Below are 16,112 nucleotides of genomic sequence, written 5' to 3'. Positions count from 1 at the left end.
GGGAGAAGCTGCCTGTTTTTCAGCCCCCCCTCTCCCCCCCCCCCCCCCCCCCCCCCGCTTCTTCTTCTTCGCACACACACACACACAAACACACACACGTAATACACACTAATATTCACAGCTTCCTGGTGTGAGCTGATGTTTGGCTCAGGAACATGTCAGAAGGTCATAATGTACGTCACATGCCCCCAGCACAATCATCGCTCCAAAAGTGGGAGCCGATAATCATTTGTTTGTGTTAGTCAGTGTGAGACAGTGGTTGTGTGTGTGTGTGTGTGTGTGTGTGTGTGTGTGTGTGTGTGTGTGTGTGTGTGTGTGTGTGTGTGTGTGTGTGTGTGTGTGTGTGTGTGTGTGTGTGAGGCGATTAGTGGAGCCACACATGAGAACCAGTTTGGCAAGGATGTTCCACGGTCTGCTGTTCGTGTCTCAAAACACATTCCTATGGCAGTGAGCACCAAAATATCAGCGTTCTGACCCCACAGCCGCATGCTCGGTTACAGGGCGGTCAAAGCATTTAACCTGAGCGCTAGCTGCTGCACGGACCTCATTAGATTGTCCCGCGCAGCATACCAGAGGAGTCCATCTCCCAAACCAGGTGTCAGCCAGTCATTACTCTGCTGTCTGACCCGCAGAGCAGCTGGAAATATTCTGACGCCGAGTGGAAACTCTGAGAATATCTTCCATGCCATCGGGCCACGAACACAATAGTTCCCTAATCATCATCATCAGTCCTGTGGAGAGACAGAAAATGGTGCTTCTGTCTGCTCTTCAGTCTCATTAATCAAGTGACTACAGCAGGCGTGTCTGGACGCACGTGTGTCTCATGAGTGTAGGCATGCAGTGAACTGTCTGCTGGCTTGTGTTTTTTGGAACATCGACTAGACATCAACAGTCAGCGTGCAGCTCGCAACAAAAGGAAGCAATCTATTTTTAGGACAGTGCCAGGTGCACGGAGCCAGATTTACAGTATACTCAGTGTATGTGTGTGTAACAGCATGTTATTGTGTGACTGGGAATGTGCCACTTTATTAGAACAATGAGAGCTCTGTAATAACAACTGCAGCGGTTTGCAATGGCTTACCATCAGACTTAGTGTCTTAGCAGCTTACAGTCTCTGCTCTAAGCCAGCATATCTTCAATGTTGTTTGATTTTTTTGTTTGGACTTTTCTGTCCGAAAAAGTCTTCAATTTAACGCGCATCAGAGACGCTCCATTTACCACATAAATATAAACGACAAGATGCAAAAACACACATTTACATACCTTTGAATTAACTCTTGATCTCGGATGAAGCTACATATTCAACTTTTGAGTTGACTGGTGAACAAAAGAGTGCTTCAGTCAGACCTTATTAAAATGTGGTACCCTGTGTCAATTTAAGGTTCTTTGAAAAAGTGTTCATGTTTTAGGAAGAAATTTTGAGTTTTTCAGGAAGTCAGAATTCTGACCTCTGGCAAGCTACTCAGAGGTAGTTGTGGTGACAGAGCATCACCACAAATAAAACAATGAACAAATAAAAAGTAAATAATGATCTGTTGTTGTTTCCTATTGTTTACTGCTATATGTCTCTTGTAAAACTTTTATATAAGTTGTGCCGTTGAACTGAATATCAGGATGAATGTGATTATCTTCAGCACGAGGCCACGCACAGCCACGCTGATATCCAGCACAACTCTCCCTCACATGTGATTTTACCTATAACAAGAAGCTGAGATATATATCTTAAGTTTTCAAGTGTAATTCCTGTCAGAAGTGGATATAAACACACCATCTCTCCTCCTTTCTCTTTTTTCAGATGAATATAACCCTTTCGTTCCCAAAGTGGAGAAGAGTGTCAGTGGAAGCAGCCCGTCCAGGGATCGCCTTCTCCTCACCGTGACGATGCTCCTTCTGGCCACTCTCTTCATCTCCTAGCAACGGCCATCCCATCAGAATCACCATGCCAACTAGCCTTGGGAGGGTGTACAGTATCAGGGGGTGGGAGAGTGGATGGGGGAGCTACAGATTCCTCAAATAGAGTGGAAGGCAAGAGCTTTCTAAGAGTTTCTAAGCATCACAGTGTGAATGTGTGTGTGTGTGTGTCTGTCTGTGTCTGTGTCTGTGTGTGTTCATAGACTGTGAGTTTGGTGGGGTAGAAAGACCTTCAGGCCCTGGGTGACACAGAATGAACTTTTGTTCAATTGCAGTTAGCGGGTACACACAGGTGCAGGTGTGGTGAACTGTGTGTGTGTCTGTGTCTGTGTCTGTGTCTGTGTGTGTTTGTATTTGTGTGTCTGAACAGGCCACAGGTTGAGCATGTCGAATCATGCTCACTACACAAAGCATTTCTAAAACAGGAGAGGCGGGCTGAAGTCCTAATAAGAAGAAGATGAAGAAGAAGAAAAAAGCATCAAATGATCCCACCCTATTGAAAACCATTTAAGGATGTTCACCTGGATCTGGTCGGCTGCAACACTTCCTTAGGGCTAGTTGCCATAGTTTCTCTTTGCAACAAGACATAAACTGAACTCAAATGAACTGAATCAATAGATTTCAGAAAAACTGAACTTTAAATTGCCTTTTTTTTGTTGTTGATGTTGTTGATCTTGAGGCTGGGAACTTGTCCCGGTCCAGCGAAGGAGAAAAAAAAAAAAAAAAAAAGGTTCCGGCTTAAGCTATGCGCTGGTCCTATGTAGGAGACTAGTCAAAGTAGCTGATAGTTCAAAATCACAACCTGGAACTCCAATCAAAGTGTTTTAGTTGTCATCCTGTTTTCAACATCACTTCTCAAATGAAGGGGGGGGGGGGGAATACAGAGCATTTAAACCATGATTCATGCACAATAACATGGATTGTATTTGGGGAAGAAGGGGGATGATTTTACTATAGATGTGCCATTAACTCAGACACCGCAAGGGTTTGCTGATGCTATAAGTTGCTTCGATACTTCTCTGTCCTGTCCCTGGAGTACTCAGTTAATCCTCTGTTATCTCTGAGGTTAACGAAGCACACAATGGCTACAGAGCAGCCATGGATACACTGAGCATTACTGTCCTCCTCTCAGCAGACAGCAGGCTGTTCCAAAAGAAGAAAATACAACAACAAAAAGGAAGGAGGAAGGACAGTCACTGATACACGCAAAGAAGCTCAGATCTCATCTCTGTAAACCCATTTATCAGACGCCACATGTTCAACATTTTCTGTACTAGTGTGTGCTTGAGGGTTGAAACATCTGCCTGAGTGAGTCGTGTGTGTGTGTGTCTGAGAGAGAAAAAGACTATTTTAAATGGTACTAACAGCCTGAAAATACATCAACCTACTGTACATCTATAAGTATGAAAATGCAAAATAAAAAAAAATAAAAACACAACTAAAGCAACAAAGTAATACATACAAACCAAGTGCTTAGGTGGGGAGGTCCGGCAAATCAAAACTCAAACAGCTACCAGTGGTTGCTTCAGAATAGCATTTCATTTGCAACTAGCACCTTATCACTATGGTTACCCTACCCTGCCAGCGATGGACTCTTGTAAGGCATGGCTTACTGTAGTAACTGATAACAATGATGACGGTGAAAGTGGTTATATTGAGAATGACAATGATGATGAACTCTAGCCGCTCACCCACCGGCATGTGAGACGTTAGAGTGCTTTTGTAAATGTCAGTCACGGACAAAGAATGGATTTTCCAATGTGTTGAGATTTGCAAAGGTGGAATGTGATGTTAGCATTTTTTTTTTTTTTTTTTTTTTTTACAAAGTTGAAGCTCAGTTTTACTTGTGGTTGTTTTTATTTCTCTGTTTTTCATTTCTATTTGGTTGAGTTTGCTGTGGTGTATTTTTGGTCATCTTCAGTGGGGAGATGAGAGTTTCAAAGTGTGAAGATCGGGTGGGTTGAGCCATATGTAAACTTGGGCTTCACTCTGCGAGGCTTTTACCCAGCTGATTATTTTTTTAACCTTAGCGCTCAGTTATCTTGTAGATTACAAATTCTATGACGATCAACACTTACAGAACATGTGTATGAGTGGTTCCCAACCCTCTTTATTTTTTGTTTGACCCTCTTTAGAACTCTCCAGTCGTTTTACTGTTTAAGATGCGATTATGACGGATGAAGAAAGCTTTCTCAAATCTTTACGAGTTACCTCGATTATTTGACTTGTAAACGTTTTTGGATCGGTCATGACAGCTGACTTTTTTTGTGCTAAAAACTGCATTTTGGATTGGAGTTAATCAACCAATCAACAGGTTTTCATGTAGAATTTGACTAACAAAACATCCTGAGTGCAAGTGTGCAGCGCTGAATCCAGTGTTTTTGGAGCTCCAAAAAGTACTTTGGGTTAAATAAATCTCTACTTTACCATTTTAAAGGGGCATTTTGCAGATTTTCATCTTTTTCCTTATCGACCAGATGAAGGTATGTGGTGTTAGAAGCACCTGCAGTTGTTGCTGATGTTGTCTGTGTTGCTTGGGCGCAGGCCAACATCGCCGCAGCTGCAAAGAAGATACTTTGAAATGATAAAGCAGATTTTTGTGCCGTAGATTATTTTTGTCTGCTTCACCATCTTATAACTTTTGGATTGGGAACCATTTATATATGAATAAAGTATCAGGATAAAGTGGCTTTTTTGTCAGTTATATAGAGTATTTTCACATCAAATCTTGAAACAAGACATAAGAGATTATACCTTATTATACAAAGAAGCCTATCATTAAGCACTGCATAATGACAGTGTGTACACAAACCCAGGTGTATATATGGCTCTCAGTGGGGGTGGGGTTGTGTTGTTTGGGTCATGGTGTGGAGGGGGGGAGGGGGGGTTGAAGAGCTGTTCAAGAGGGAAATATCACTCTTCAAGAAGTTGCACTTACGAACTTAGACACGAGAGCAAGAGAGTGTGTGTGTTTATCGTCTGAATGTGTGTGTGTGTGTGTGAGAGGGAGAGTATGAATCAGAGCTCATATCTGTTAATCACTTCATGTCTGCGTGCAGGAGTTATAGCATGAGATGCTGTCTGTCTCTGTGTGTGCTGGTGTCAGTGTGTAGACGAGTGTGTGTGTGTGTGTGTGTGTGTGTGTCTGACTGAACGAGTGAGAGAGTGTGAAACTCTTCCTGTGTTTCTAAGAGAGTGTGACCGACTGTTGTCTAGCAAAACAAAACAAAAAAGCATTTATTAGTGTTGGAAACAACAATTACAATCATGTTTACCTTCGACTGGAATGACTTTAAATGACCTTGAAAATAAACTGTAAACTGAACAAACCATAACAGAGGTTATAACAATGATCATGATAACAAAAATAATAAGCTTACAAATCTTACTTTTAAGAACATGTGTGTGTTTGCCTCTTTATTTCTGATCCCCCTCACCCCCCCCTCCCTACTCTCTCTGCCTTTGAGGACATGAAAATAGAGGGAACAAGCATGGAGCCAATCAAAGACAACAGATGCAGGGGGTGCAAGGACCTTTTTTTTTTTTTTTTACCTGGTTTATTCCCTTTCTGTAGATAATGCTGTTTGGAAGCTCACAGATGTGATTTTCCATATCAAAGTTGGTGTGGTGACGCTCTCCCTCAGCAGTAATACCTTTACACGCTCCGATTAGGAGAGATAAGCGCTTCAATCAGCAGCCACACATTTGAATGACAATAGGACAGCCTGTACCTGTGTGTGTGCGTGTGTGTGTGTGTGTGTGTGTGGGTGTGTGTGTGTGGGGGGGGGGAAGCAGCTGATGGGGGGGGGATAAAGTCGCTGCTGGTGTCAGAGTTTAGCCGGGCTCGCTGTCTCTGATCTTATGCAACAGGTATTTGTCATACAGGAGTCACTCTGCTCTGACTCACAGAACATGGACAGATTGAAGTCAGCAGGTCGTATATATCAAGAAGATTAACAACAAATTGTAGAAAGTTGGTTCATGGAAGATAAGTTATCAAGTTCATGTGCAAAGTCTTTGGAAAGCAAAGCCATGCAAGTTTGAGTTCTGAAAAGTAGAGAACCTAAAACGACAACAATTTGATAGCCTACTAAAACTCATCACTTTAAATATGAAACTATAAATAAGTCGACATTTTAACAATGTTTTTATGTGATGATAGTTTTTATAAATTTGTTGGCAAATAGCTCAACATTATTTTCTTTAAGTTTTCTAAACTGTGAGGATTTCCCACTTCATTATCCTAAATGGGGTAAACCCTGATAACTGCAGGCCCAATGAAAGGACAGATATAACATACGGTTACAATGTGTAACCATGGTTCTCTGAGTGAAGAGACTATAGCCCCGTACATGGAATATTTAACGAAATGAAAAGATAGTCTCCATACGATTAGAGAACTTAGGGTTTAGGATCATTTGACTGTGAAAAATACCACCTGTCATTTTTTGTGATATTTTATTAAAATCAAACGATTCAATAGAAAAAAAATCCATCAGATTTATCAGCTTTGGTTCTGTTAAATGATGACAGGTTCTGCAGCCATCTTTTCAATCCTATAACCCATTGCTTTGGTTGCTCTGATTGTTTTTGACACCCCATAAAAAGATTTGGCTGAGTGTCACTGTAATGAGATCCAAACCCTAGCTTAGACTCCAGCTGATTTGCAAACATGAGAGAGGAATAAGTTTGGAAGTCACAGCCCATTTTTTATTTATTTTATTTTTTTCATCAGTGATTTCTTCTTCTCAACTCTTGCAACACCGCAGAGCTCTCTACTTTTCTGTTAATCTTATTCAAATATATTTCTAACCTTTGCAGTGTCAATAGGCTCTTCATCAGAGTTATGTGGTAACATTTTACTGCTTATCTAAAAAGCATCTTTATCAATTCCATTTGGAGACCGACTCATCATCACACCGCTGGAAGAAGACCCAGGCGGTGAATCAGACACCAGTGAGGTTTGAGAAGTGAACTTCAGGGATGAATGCAATGACTGGCAGTAAATCATATTTTGGCAACATTAAGTCTGCTTTTCCCAGAATCCCTGACTCACTTCGGCTAAGATAAAGCTTCCAGACATTTTTGTTGATTTTTTGTATCAGTCATAAAACTCCCTCTTGTATTGATCTGCCATATTCAGAGTGCTTGCTATAGTACATTCTCTCTGATAGCATCTTCTGTCTCTCCTTAACTGATACGTATGAGTTTTACAAAGAGTTGAAAGGCTTAATCTTCAAAAATCTAATTCGGAAAAGACCTTAAGTTTTCTTTAAAAACTTATAAAATGTTGAGATTTTACACTGATTTCTTTCTGCAGTAGCAAAAGCTGACCACTTGGTGCCACTGTTCAGACAGCTCTGATAAGAGGTGCTGCTCCCTGATGCCTCAGCCATGTAATCCTTTATCAGGAAACATAAATCCATTAAAGCCACAATGGGCATTGTGTAACTGGTGTCACCAGGATTAAACAGGCAGTTTTATTTTACTGGGTTATGTATAACTTCATTGCCGCATGTTGAAGTGGGTGAATTCATGGACAGGGATGTTTTATGACGTCTCAGAATTGAGAATGTGTCCATGAAAAGGCATGGACGTGCTCCTTCTCGTACCATCCTGGTAGAAGTTATGCAACAACCATCGATAAGATAAGAGGCTTTCTTGAGAAACGAATGACTGAAATACACAGTAAGGTCTTTGAGTGAGGAGCATGCACACAGCCTAAGACTGCAGTCATTTATCACAATCATTCAGGCTGAAGAATAATATTTCTGTTTGCTCTAATTGTGTTTGTTTTAGTGGGGAACTAATGTCATGCATGGTCAGGCTTGTAAAGATTAAGCTGTTTACAATAGGCCTGTTTGAACAATATTTAACAAGCACATGCACAACTTTGGTGTCTTTGTGAGGACCTCTGACATTTAAATTCTGCACAGACAACCTTTAGTTTTAGCTTGTAGCCTACTGAAAGTACTGTGAATTTACATTTTTAATCCACCCAGTTTTCTTTTACCCACAAAACCTTCTATTAAACACATGAAGACCCTTCATGGAACAAGGTAAGGAAGTAAGGAGTAAGGAACAAATTTAGACCTGTGTGTAAAGGATAACAGTATAACTATAGAGCCTAAGCATGAAGCCATAGACCTCCTCTAACTTGAGGTTTTAAAAGAAAACTATACTTTATCACGGCTTGTATTTTGTCTTACTGCTCAGGCAATCTAGAAATTACTTTTAGGGATGAAACAATTTTGGATGCCCACAAAAACTTTGGTGGGTACAATGTTAACTTTGCAAATAGAACCATGGCATAACAACAACAACTGACAAGTTCAGTTAATTAACTCTTGTTGTTCTTTATTTTTCTTTCACATATGGTTTTCATATTTAAGAAAACGTCAGCCTCCCCACACCCATCAATCTGCAACACCCAAAGACGTTTAGGCAGAAAGACATCAACAGAAAACAGATGATGATCCTGTGTTGACACACGCCCTGCACCCCATGCTCCCTGAGTCATGTCTGTGAGGTGATGTGAGCCCTATGACGGATGTAACGAGGAGGAAAGGAAAGACTTCCTACTCATGCCTTATGGCTCCTATTTAAAAACCTGCTCCTCTACACGTGACCACGCCTTTTTGTATGTCTATGATCGATGAATAATGTCTGATGATCAGTCCAAGGCATTGAACTGAGCAAGGACAAATACGTCAACATGATTGCAGATTGTGGTGCCTATGGTAGGAATGTGTGTGTTGTGTCAAGCTGAGTCAATGATAGATAGATAGATAGATAGATAGATAATTCATCCCGAGGGAAATTCAAAGCAGCCAGTAGCATCTTACAAAAACATGGATTTGGATTTGGATTTGGAAAATCTTTATTGTCCCCGAGGGACAGAGGTAGTCAATATATCCATAAAAAACAGCACAATGACATAAATACATACATATAAAACATAACTACCATGGATATCACCATGATGGGCGTGAGTGAGTTAAGAGACAAAGGACCAACAGTCCATAGTAAAAGTGTACAGGCAACGATACCTACAGCTTATTTAAAAACCCAACAGCTGATGGAACAAACGACCTCAGGTATCTATTTGATTTCGACCTCCTTATATAAGTGAACCTCCGCCCTGTCGGCAGAAGTCTAAACTCTGCATGCAGGGGGTGCTGAGGGTCTTCCAAGATGGCCTTTGCCTTTCGAGTGGCTCTTACTTGAAAAACATGGCCAAGTTCATTCAAATCAACTCCAACTATCGGCAAAGTTTAACAATATTTCCCAGCCTGTTTTTGTTAACGATGCTGAGGTTATCAAACCAGCAGATCATCACAAAAGCCTTTTTGCAGATGGCGTCAGTGTTCACATCAAAGTTCAGTTTTTCATCAAGGATGGCACCCAGGTATTTATACTGAGTCACTGTCTCTACAGCTGTGCTGTTAATGAGCGTTGGTGCTTTGTCAGGTGGATTCTTGCAAAAGTCGATCAGCATCTCTTTTGTTTTACAGACATTGAGATGCAGGTTGGAGTCATTGCACCATTTTAAGAAATTGTCCAGAACAGGACCATGGCCCACCTTGTGTTCCTGCAGGAGGCTGACAATCACAGAATCATCAGAAAATTTAACTATGAACCTGGATTGGAACATGACATGAACTTTGATGGAGATAAACTTTCCCCCAAACCACCTAAATAACTAAGGGATAAAATCTTCTTCTCTAAAATCTTCAAAATAAATGTCTTCTCCTTTGGTCTGGACTCTGGAAAATAACTTAATAAAGCTTTACAGAGAGACTTGCAAGCCTAATTGCACATTTAATAAACTTGTCCATAAAACAAAGTAGAGTGTCAACAACCTTGAAGACTGCCAAGTTGATCCCAGTCTTTAAGGCTTATGATTGGACCAAACCAGAGTTCTATCAGTCAATACATATCTAACCTGTTGTATAAAGGGTGGCAGATAAATGGTTGTTGATGCAATTAACAGAACATCTTAACAATCTTCATAGCGCCAACAAATGCAGTTTTGATTTCGCCACCATCGCTCCATAAATAAAGTTACCTGTTGTTTCCCTAAAAACTTCAAAAGTTTATGAGACAAAGGTGGTCACTTCAGAGGCGTGTTGAATCTGAAACAAGCTTTGGACCCAATAAATTATGATTAGCTTCTTTTAAAACTCCGATAGTTGACATTTTTAAACAGTGCCCTCTGCTGGATAAAGTCATATTGTCAAATAGAAATTCAAAATCATCTTACATCAGCTGCTCAGTTGAAGTTCATCAAAGCTCTGAACTGGGACCAATGCTCCTTAGCCTTTATGTTATTAATTGACCAAATATTTGTCCAAATGTTAGTGTAATGATATGCAGATGACACATTATAATACACATCTGCCAAAACAAAGCAATAATCTGCTGCAATATTATCTGCAGTTCTGGTACCTGTGTCTCACTGGTTTCAAAACTCATGACATCTTGATACAAAAAAAATAAAAACTTTGTTTTTCTCTCACTAACCATCAGGCTGCCATCAATGTACTAGTCAATGGAGAGAGAATAATTGAATGCCCTTTCACTATTCTGCAAACATCTAATGTTTTCCACGAAGCCACACATGTTACACAGGCCTCTTAATCCAGCACTGTTTGAATGACACTAAAACAGCTTAAGTGTTTCAGATCCCAAAGTTTTTGTTTTTTTAGATATAATGATAAATGTTATTACTGATGACGACTGTACATTTGACTCAACTCAGAGATGATGTAATAATCTGGGTGATTTTCCTGTAAATGCATTTCTGCTTTTCTGTTCAGTATTAAATGAACTCATAACCTGTTTTTGGAACATATTACATCTCATTCAACATTGGCTTGGACCTTTCATTTTAAAGGAAAAATCCTCTTGTGAACAGGAAGTGATTTTGGAATAAGAAGTTAAGTAAACAAAGCAAAAAGTAGAAAAGCTGACTTTATGTTGTGTTGTTTATGACGTGACTTTAATAAGGATTTACATTTCTGGCCTTTACAAAATGTGTTAGTCATAATGTGCAGACCACTCTTTCAAATTGACCCTGAAAGTATTCTTACAACATGTGACTTCTTGACTAAGGGTTTGGACACAGCTGAACTTCTCGTGAGCAAGAGCGATGAAAAAGTGATCAGAATCAGATGGCTGCATCAAACTGGCAAGAACAAAACAGATGAGATTTTGATACCAGCTTCTCAAATTTGCCCAGTTCTCTACATTCTTTTTTTCTGTTACTCATTTGACAGAGAACAGAATGTAATTCTAAGGGGATTTCTTTACACAGAACTGTTGCTAAATAAAGGAATACATTGTGTGGAAAATGAAAAATGGATCAATGATGAAAAGTGGATCTGCAAGAATTCCTTCTGAAATTCCCAGCAGACTGATGTGAATAAGGGAGTCATAACAGACCCTGTCTCTGGTAGCAAAAACTAACATTTCCTCTCTACAGATTAACAACAGCATCATCCCGATTTTACTTCACAGTGGATGTTTTTAACCAAATACATCTAAAGCTTTAATCTGAAGTTAAACTGTGTTGAGTAATACAAATATATCTTCATTTATCTCTCCCATCTGTCTTATTCGTACATTTCTCTTATTTTTTGGATTCCTACCCTTCACTGGCATGTGTTTGGCCTCACCCCAACTTTATACTGCCTCCTTTGCTGCCTCTCGGTTTTCTCATCCTAGCTCCTAACGGCTGCTCTGACGCTAGCTGTCGCCCCCAGATCTATTGCCGTTGCTGTTTGTCACAGCCCCCCCTTGTCCTCTCAGCACATGTACCCTCTTCTCTAAATTTAGCAATAATCCTCTATTTCTGAGACAGCATCTGTACAGCCTTAACAGATGGGAGGGTTATATTTACTCTGTCTGACACAAGCATCCATACAGTACTTATGTGCTTTATCACTGCACAACACGGGCAATGAAACACACTCTGAAGATGGAAAACTCATAGATAAAAGTCATATCTAGAGAGTAAATGTCTAAATTATAAAGTGAAATATTATCCTCCAGCACATGTCTGTGGTTGTCAGACAAAAAAAACCCATCAAGTTAATGTAGATGAACCCGCAAACATGTGACAGTGCATTGCAAGCTCATGTACTGTATATTGGAAGTGAAACAGCCATGTGGTATAAAATCATTCAACACGTTTGGAATGTGATTGACTGTGAATATATGAGTTTTTTGCATGAACGGGTGCATAATGATAAGGATTAGTAGGGGATTTGTTATTTAGGTTAAACTCATTATCCAGATACACTTAATGGATTTAGTTCTAATTAATCAATCAGTGGGAAGGTAGGGTAGGTTGCGTTATGTTGAAGGGTACCTTTTAACCACATACGTCTTATTTCTTTATCCTCTAATCACGGGATTATCTGCTGGAGTTCCGGTTTGACGGGCTAGTTTTTGTATTTCTAGTAACAACAACAACTTGTTCTGCCTGTTAAGGGTGATGCCTACGACATCATCAGAGAAGTGACGTCTTTGGCTTTTCTAGGATGCTCTAATCAGTCAAGTAGGATTGATTGTCTGCACTGTTACAGACAAAAAAAAAAGTCCTTTTGTAAAGGACCAGTGTTTGATCAAAGTGTAGGTGAAAAAAATAACCTCCAATTCCTAAACCTACATGAATGACTTAAAAAAAATGAAACTTACAAAATCCAACTCATTAACCTCTTCTAAATAAAGACAAAAATAATTATCTCATCTGTTTTTTCTTAGTGAGAATATCATTTTCAAGTTGAAAATTACTCAAGTTTTTTCTTCCTGTTAAATACTCTTAAATCAGTTTTTATATTCAAAAGCATTAAACAGGCTTATGATTTCATGTACAGTCACTTAACTAACAAAATTATCTGATTTTTTTTTATTCTTCAATTATTTTTATCAAACATGTCCATTTTCGTATTAAATGTACACTAAATTAGATTTCTTATGAACAAAAAAAAAGAGGAAAAGGTTCTTTAGGAATCTGCAGTGACTGGTTTCAATCAATACGCAGTTAACCCACATGAAACTGGCATCGCCAAGTCTCTCGTGATGTGTGGTGAGCCATATGTGACGAGATCTTTTGAATCATACATGTCGTCCAAAACGTGGAACATGTGCTGATACACACATACGTATACACACAAGTTCACGCACGCTCACATGTAGTGACACACAGACACATGGGCTGCCATCAGATTGGACATGTTGTGTTATTTGCTCTCACATGATAGATGTTTTCACACACGAGGCTTCTAAATGGTAAACTGACTCTACCTATGCTTCCAACCACCGTGAGCGCTTTCACACTACAGGGAAACATTTGTGGAAAAACAAGGAGTAGGACCCAATTACATACAACAACAAAAAAAGTTATTTTTTTTACAAAAAGGCAAAAAAAATAAGCTTACTTTTTTAAATGCCCAAACCAAAACCCATCAAAAGCATAACAAGAGAAACAAAAAAATAGCTACGAGAAAACATCGGAAACACTGAGAGGTAGGACGTATGAACTGACACAGAAGGGAACAAACACAGGAGTGACAAACAGGTGAAACTGGTAAAGCCAATCAAAAAGGGAGGGAAACACACAAAGGAGGAAGTAACACAAGACCAGAAACACTGGGGGCAAACACTACAAAATAAAACAGGAAAAAGTAAAGCTCATGGAATTGAAACAGGAAAATACACACAGGGAATAGAGAAACAAAATGACTAAATAAAACAGGAAATGACAACAAAACAAGGAATTAAACAAGAGTGAATCATGACAAATTCTTTCAGTTCCTATCAGTATGAACTAATCTTATTCATACGCATTTATACGCTATATGAAAACATGAAGAAAACATGATAACTTCATAACTTAAATGTCAAAAATCCTTCTCTGTTTTGTGAAATGTGTCGTTGCTTATCAGCATGCAGTAATGAAAAACACTCACATTTTGGTCATTCAACATCAGCAGTCAAATACTTCACTCTTGTAGTCTTTAGAGGGGCCATGTCGGACTGTAAAGATTCACCTCTGGGTTGTTTCCTGACTCTGAAGTTAAAGATATGAGGACACTGGTCCATGCAGCCCTGTATCAGAGAGTGATACAAAGTGGTAAATGGCCCAACTCCAAAGATATGAACTGGTTTATTGAGGTTTTGCTGCATGTTCTTCATATGTGCTCAGTGTCTTGAATCTCCTGAGACTCTTAAGTTCATCTCATCTCTTTTACAAGAATGACATTTGGTTTTAGGTGACTTGCAAAAAAGAAAGCAAAAGTTTGTAATGCATTACATCAGGTTGTGTTGCACTGTCCCATGTCTTTTTATCTCTTATGTTTTTGTCCACTGATGCAAGTCAAATTTCCCTTCCAGGGACAATAAAGCTCTGAACTGAACTGAACTGAACTGAACTGAACTGAACAAAAAGAAAGCAACAACATGTCTGAATTTGTTTAAAGCAATCAACAGTCTCCACCTCAAACAAGTCATGGGGACTTTTTATGAAGGAAGTAAAGCTGTCCAAATGTCTGCCCACGTAGGCTTTGTAGAAACCTGAGTAAATACAACAGCAGGCAGCAAGCGAAATCTTATTTGTTGAGATTGAAGGGTGAAAATGGTCATCAGTTTAATAGGTATTCAACTAATTCAGGGCCAATTTCAGCTGTGCAGTCAGGAGCTGGAAAAGATGCCATATAAACACTCAGAAATGAGGTAATCGTACTTTGTACTTGTTTACCAATTGAAAATGTTCATATAACCTGTAAAACCATCTTTGAGTTGCTATCTGGCCTATTAAAAATACAAAAGTGAAACGCCACTCCTTTCAGTCTTTCTGGTAACCACCCAGCTTTCTCTTCTCCCGTAAAACATTGAACTGTTTTAAACTTTAAACATTAAAGCATCCATCTTTAAAGCCTTATGGTCAATGTGTTTATTTATACATGCATTACAGTGAAGCCATGTGTTTTTCTGGGAATAAACCTGTTCATGTCCCATTAAGTCCAATGATGGGATTTTTATGCTTTTCTTTACTCTGTGGAAGTTGAGCTTTGAAAATCCACAGAGTGCACGCTAGTATACACTAGTATAAGCTAGACTGAAGTGCTGGTTGATAATGGGCAATGACAGGCCATAGGGGCATATGGCGTCTAGCCACTGTTGTGTCCCTAGAATTCCTCTTAATCTCTCATGTGTCTCATTTGACTTTATTTTTTGTCCCCCTGCAGAAGAAGCTGTCATCTTTTTTTTCTTTTTTTTTTTTTTGACTCAGAGTGTCCCATTTTCACTTTCATCCACACGAATCCATCAGATGCCCAATGACTCTGAAACAAACAGCTGAGCCGACTGGCCAAAACACACACACACACACACACACACACACACACACACACACACACAAACACTGATCACTGATGAGCACGACTGAAGCTGTGAGCATGTTTCAACACGCTATCTCCTGCTTTAGCCAAATAGAGGAATTAATGAGGATAAAATAACAGGCTGTCCTGATGGGATCATGTGACATTGTGTATGTGTTACTGAATCAGATTTAAAACAGCTGTTACTCACCAACCAATGTGGATTGTTAAAAATAAAATACATCCCTAAGAGTATTTTCTACTTCATGAAGCTGTTTATTTGATCTTATTCACCGAAAAATGTCGGTTTTGAATATGAGCAATACAGACTAGGGTTATTGAACCTTCTGCTCTTGTGTCCTTTATTAACCTTTTTCTATGGTGATTAAGTCACCAGAAACTTTGACCTTTGTAGTCATCGTCTTGTTGGAATTATGCTTATCTGAAAAGGAATGACATCAAGCTGTAAGTCCAATAAGGAAACATTTATATGATTCTTCTCAATAAGAAATTGAGCAGGAATTCAATCATCACACTTGTTTTTCCTGGGAAAATGGCAAGCTGTCAAATAACAGTTGTAATGTGCTTTTCAAAGGACTGCAGGTCTTTGCAGTTAATTAAAAAAAAAAAAACCTTATCAGTTTTCTGCAGCAAAGCATGGTTTTGGAGCATGAGCGCTGTGTCCCCTGATCACGCATGAAGCCTCTTCCATTCAAACGTAAAGTAATCCTGTGAGTTTAACATTCATGGAGAAGCTCGTTGGTCAGTTCAGTCTTCAGGAGACAGTTGACTAGTCAAGTTAAATTATGGAACACA

At 39.4% G+C, this 16,112-nt stretch overlaps 1 protein-coding gene across 3 annotated transcripts in view; it reads left to right on the top strand.

Moving 5' to 3' along the window:
- Positions 1 to 5,309, top strand: part of efna3b (ephrin-A3b) — a 62,630-nt gene extending 57,321 nt beyond the window's left edge. For all 3 annotated transcript variants that reach the window (XM_065957867.1, XM_065957866.1, XM_065957868.1), the window contains one exon: positions 1,796 to 5,309. In XM_065957867.1, the coding sequence (XP_065813939.1) occupies positions 1,796 to 1,914 (119 nt within the window). In that variant the 3' untranslated portion in view covers positions 1,915 to 5,309. The remainder of the gene's footprint in view (positions 1 to 1,795) is intronic.
- Positions 5,310 to 16,112: the final 10,803 nt, after the last annotated feature.

This window comes from Labrus bergylta, chromosome 8 (genome assembly GCF_963930695.1).
Source record: "Labrus bergylta chromosome 8, fLabBer1.1, whole genome shotgun sequence".
Taxonomy (NCBI): domain Eukaryota; kingdom Metazoa; phylum Chordata; class Actinopteri; order Labriformes; family Labridae; genus Labrus; species Labrus bergylta.
The sequence above is the reverse complement of the archived record's forward strand: the minus strand, read 5'-3'. Positions and strand labels throughout refer to the sequence as shown.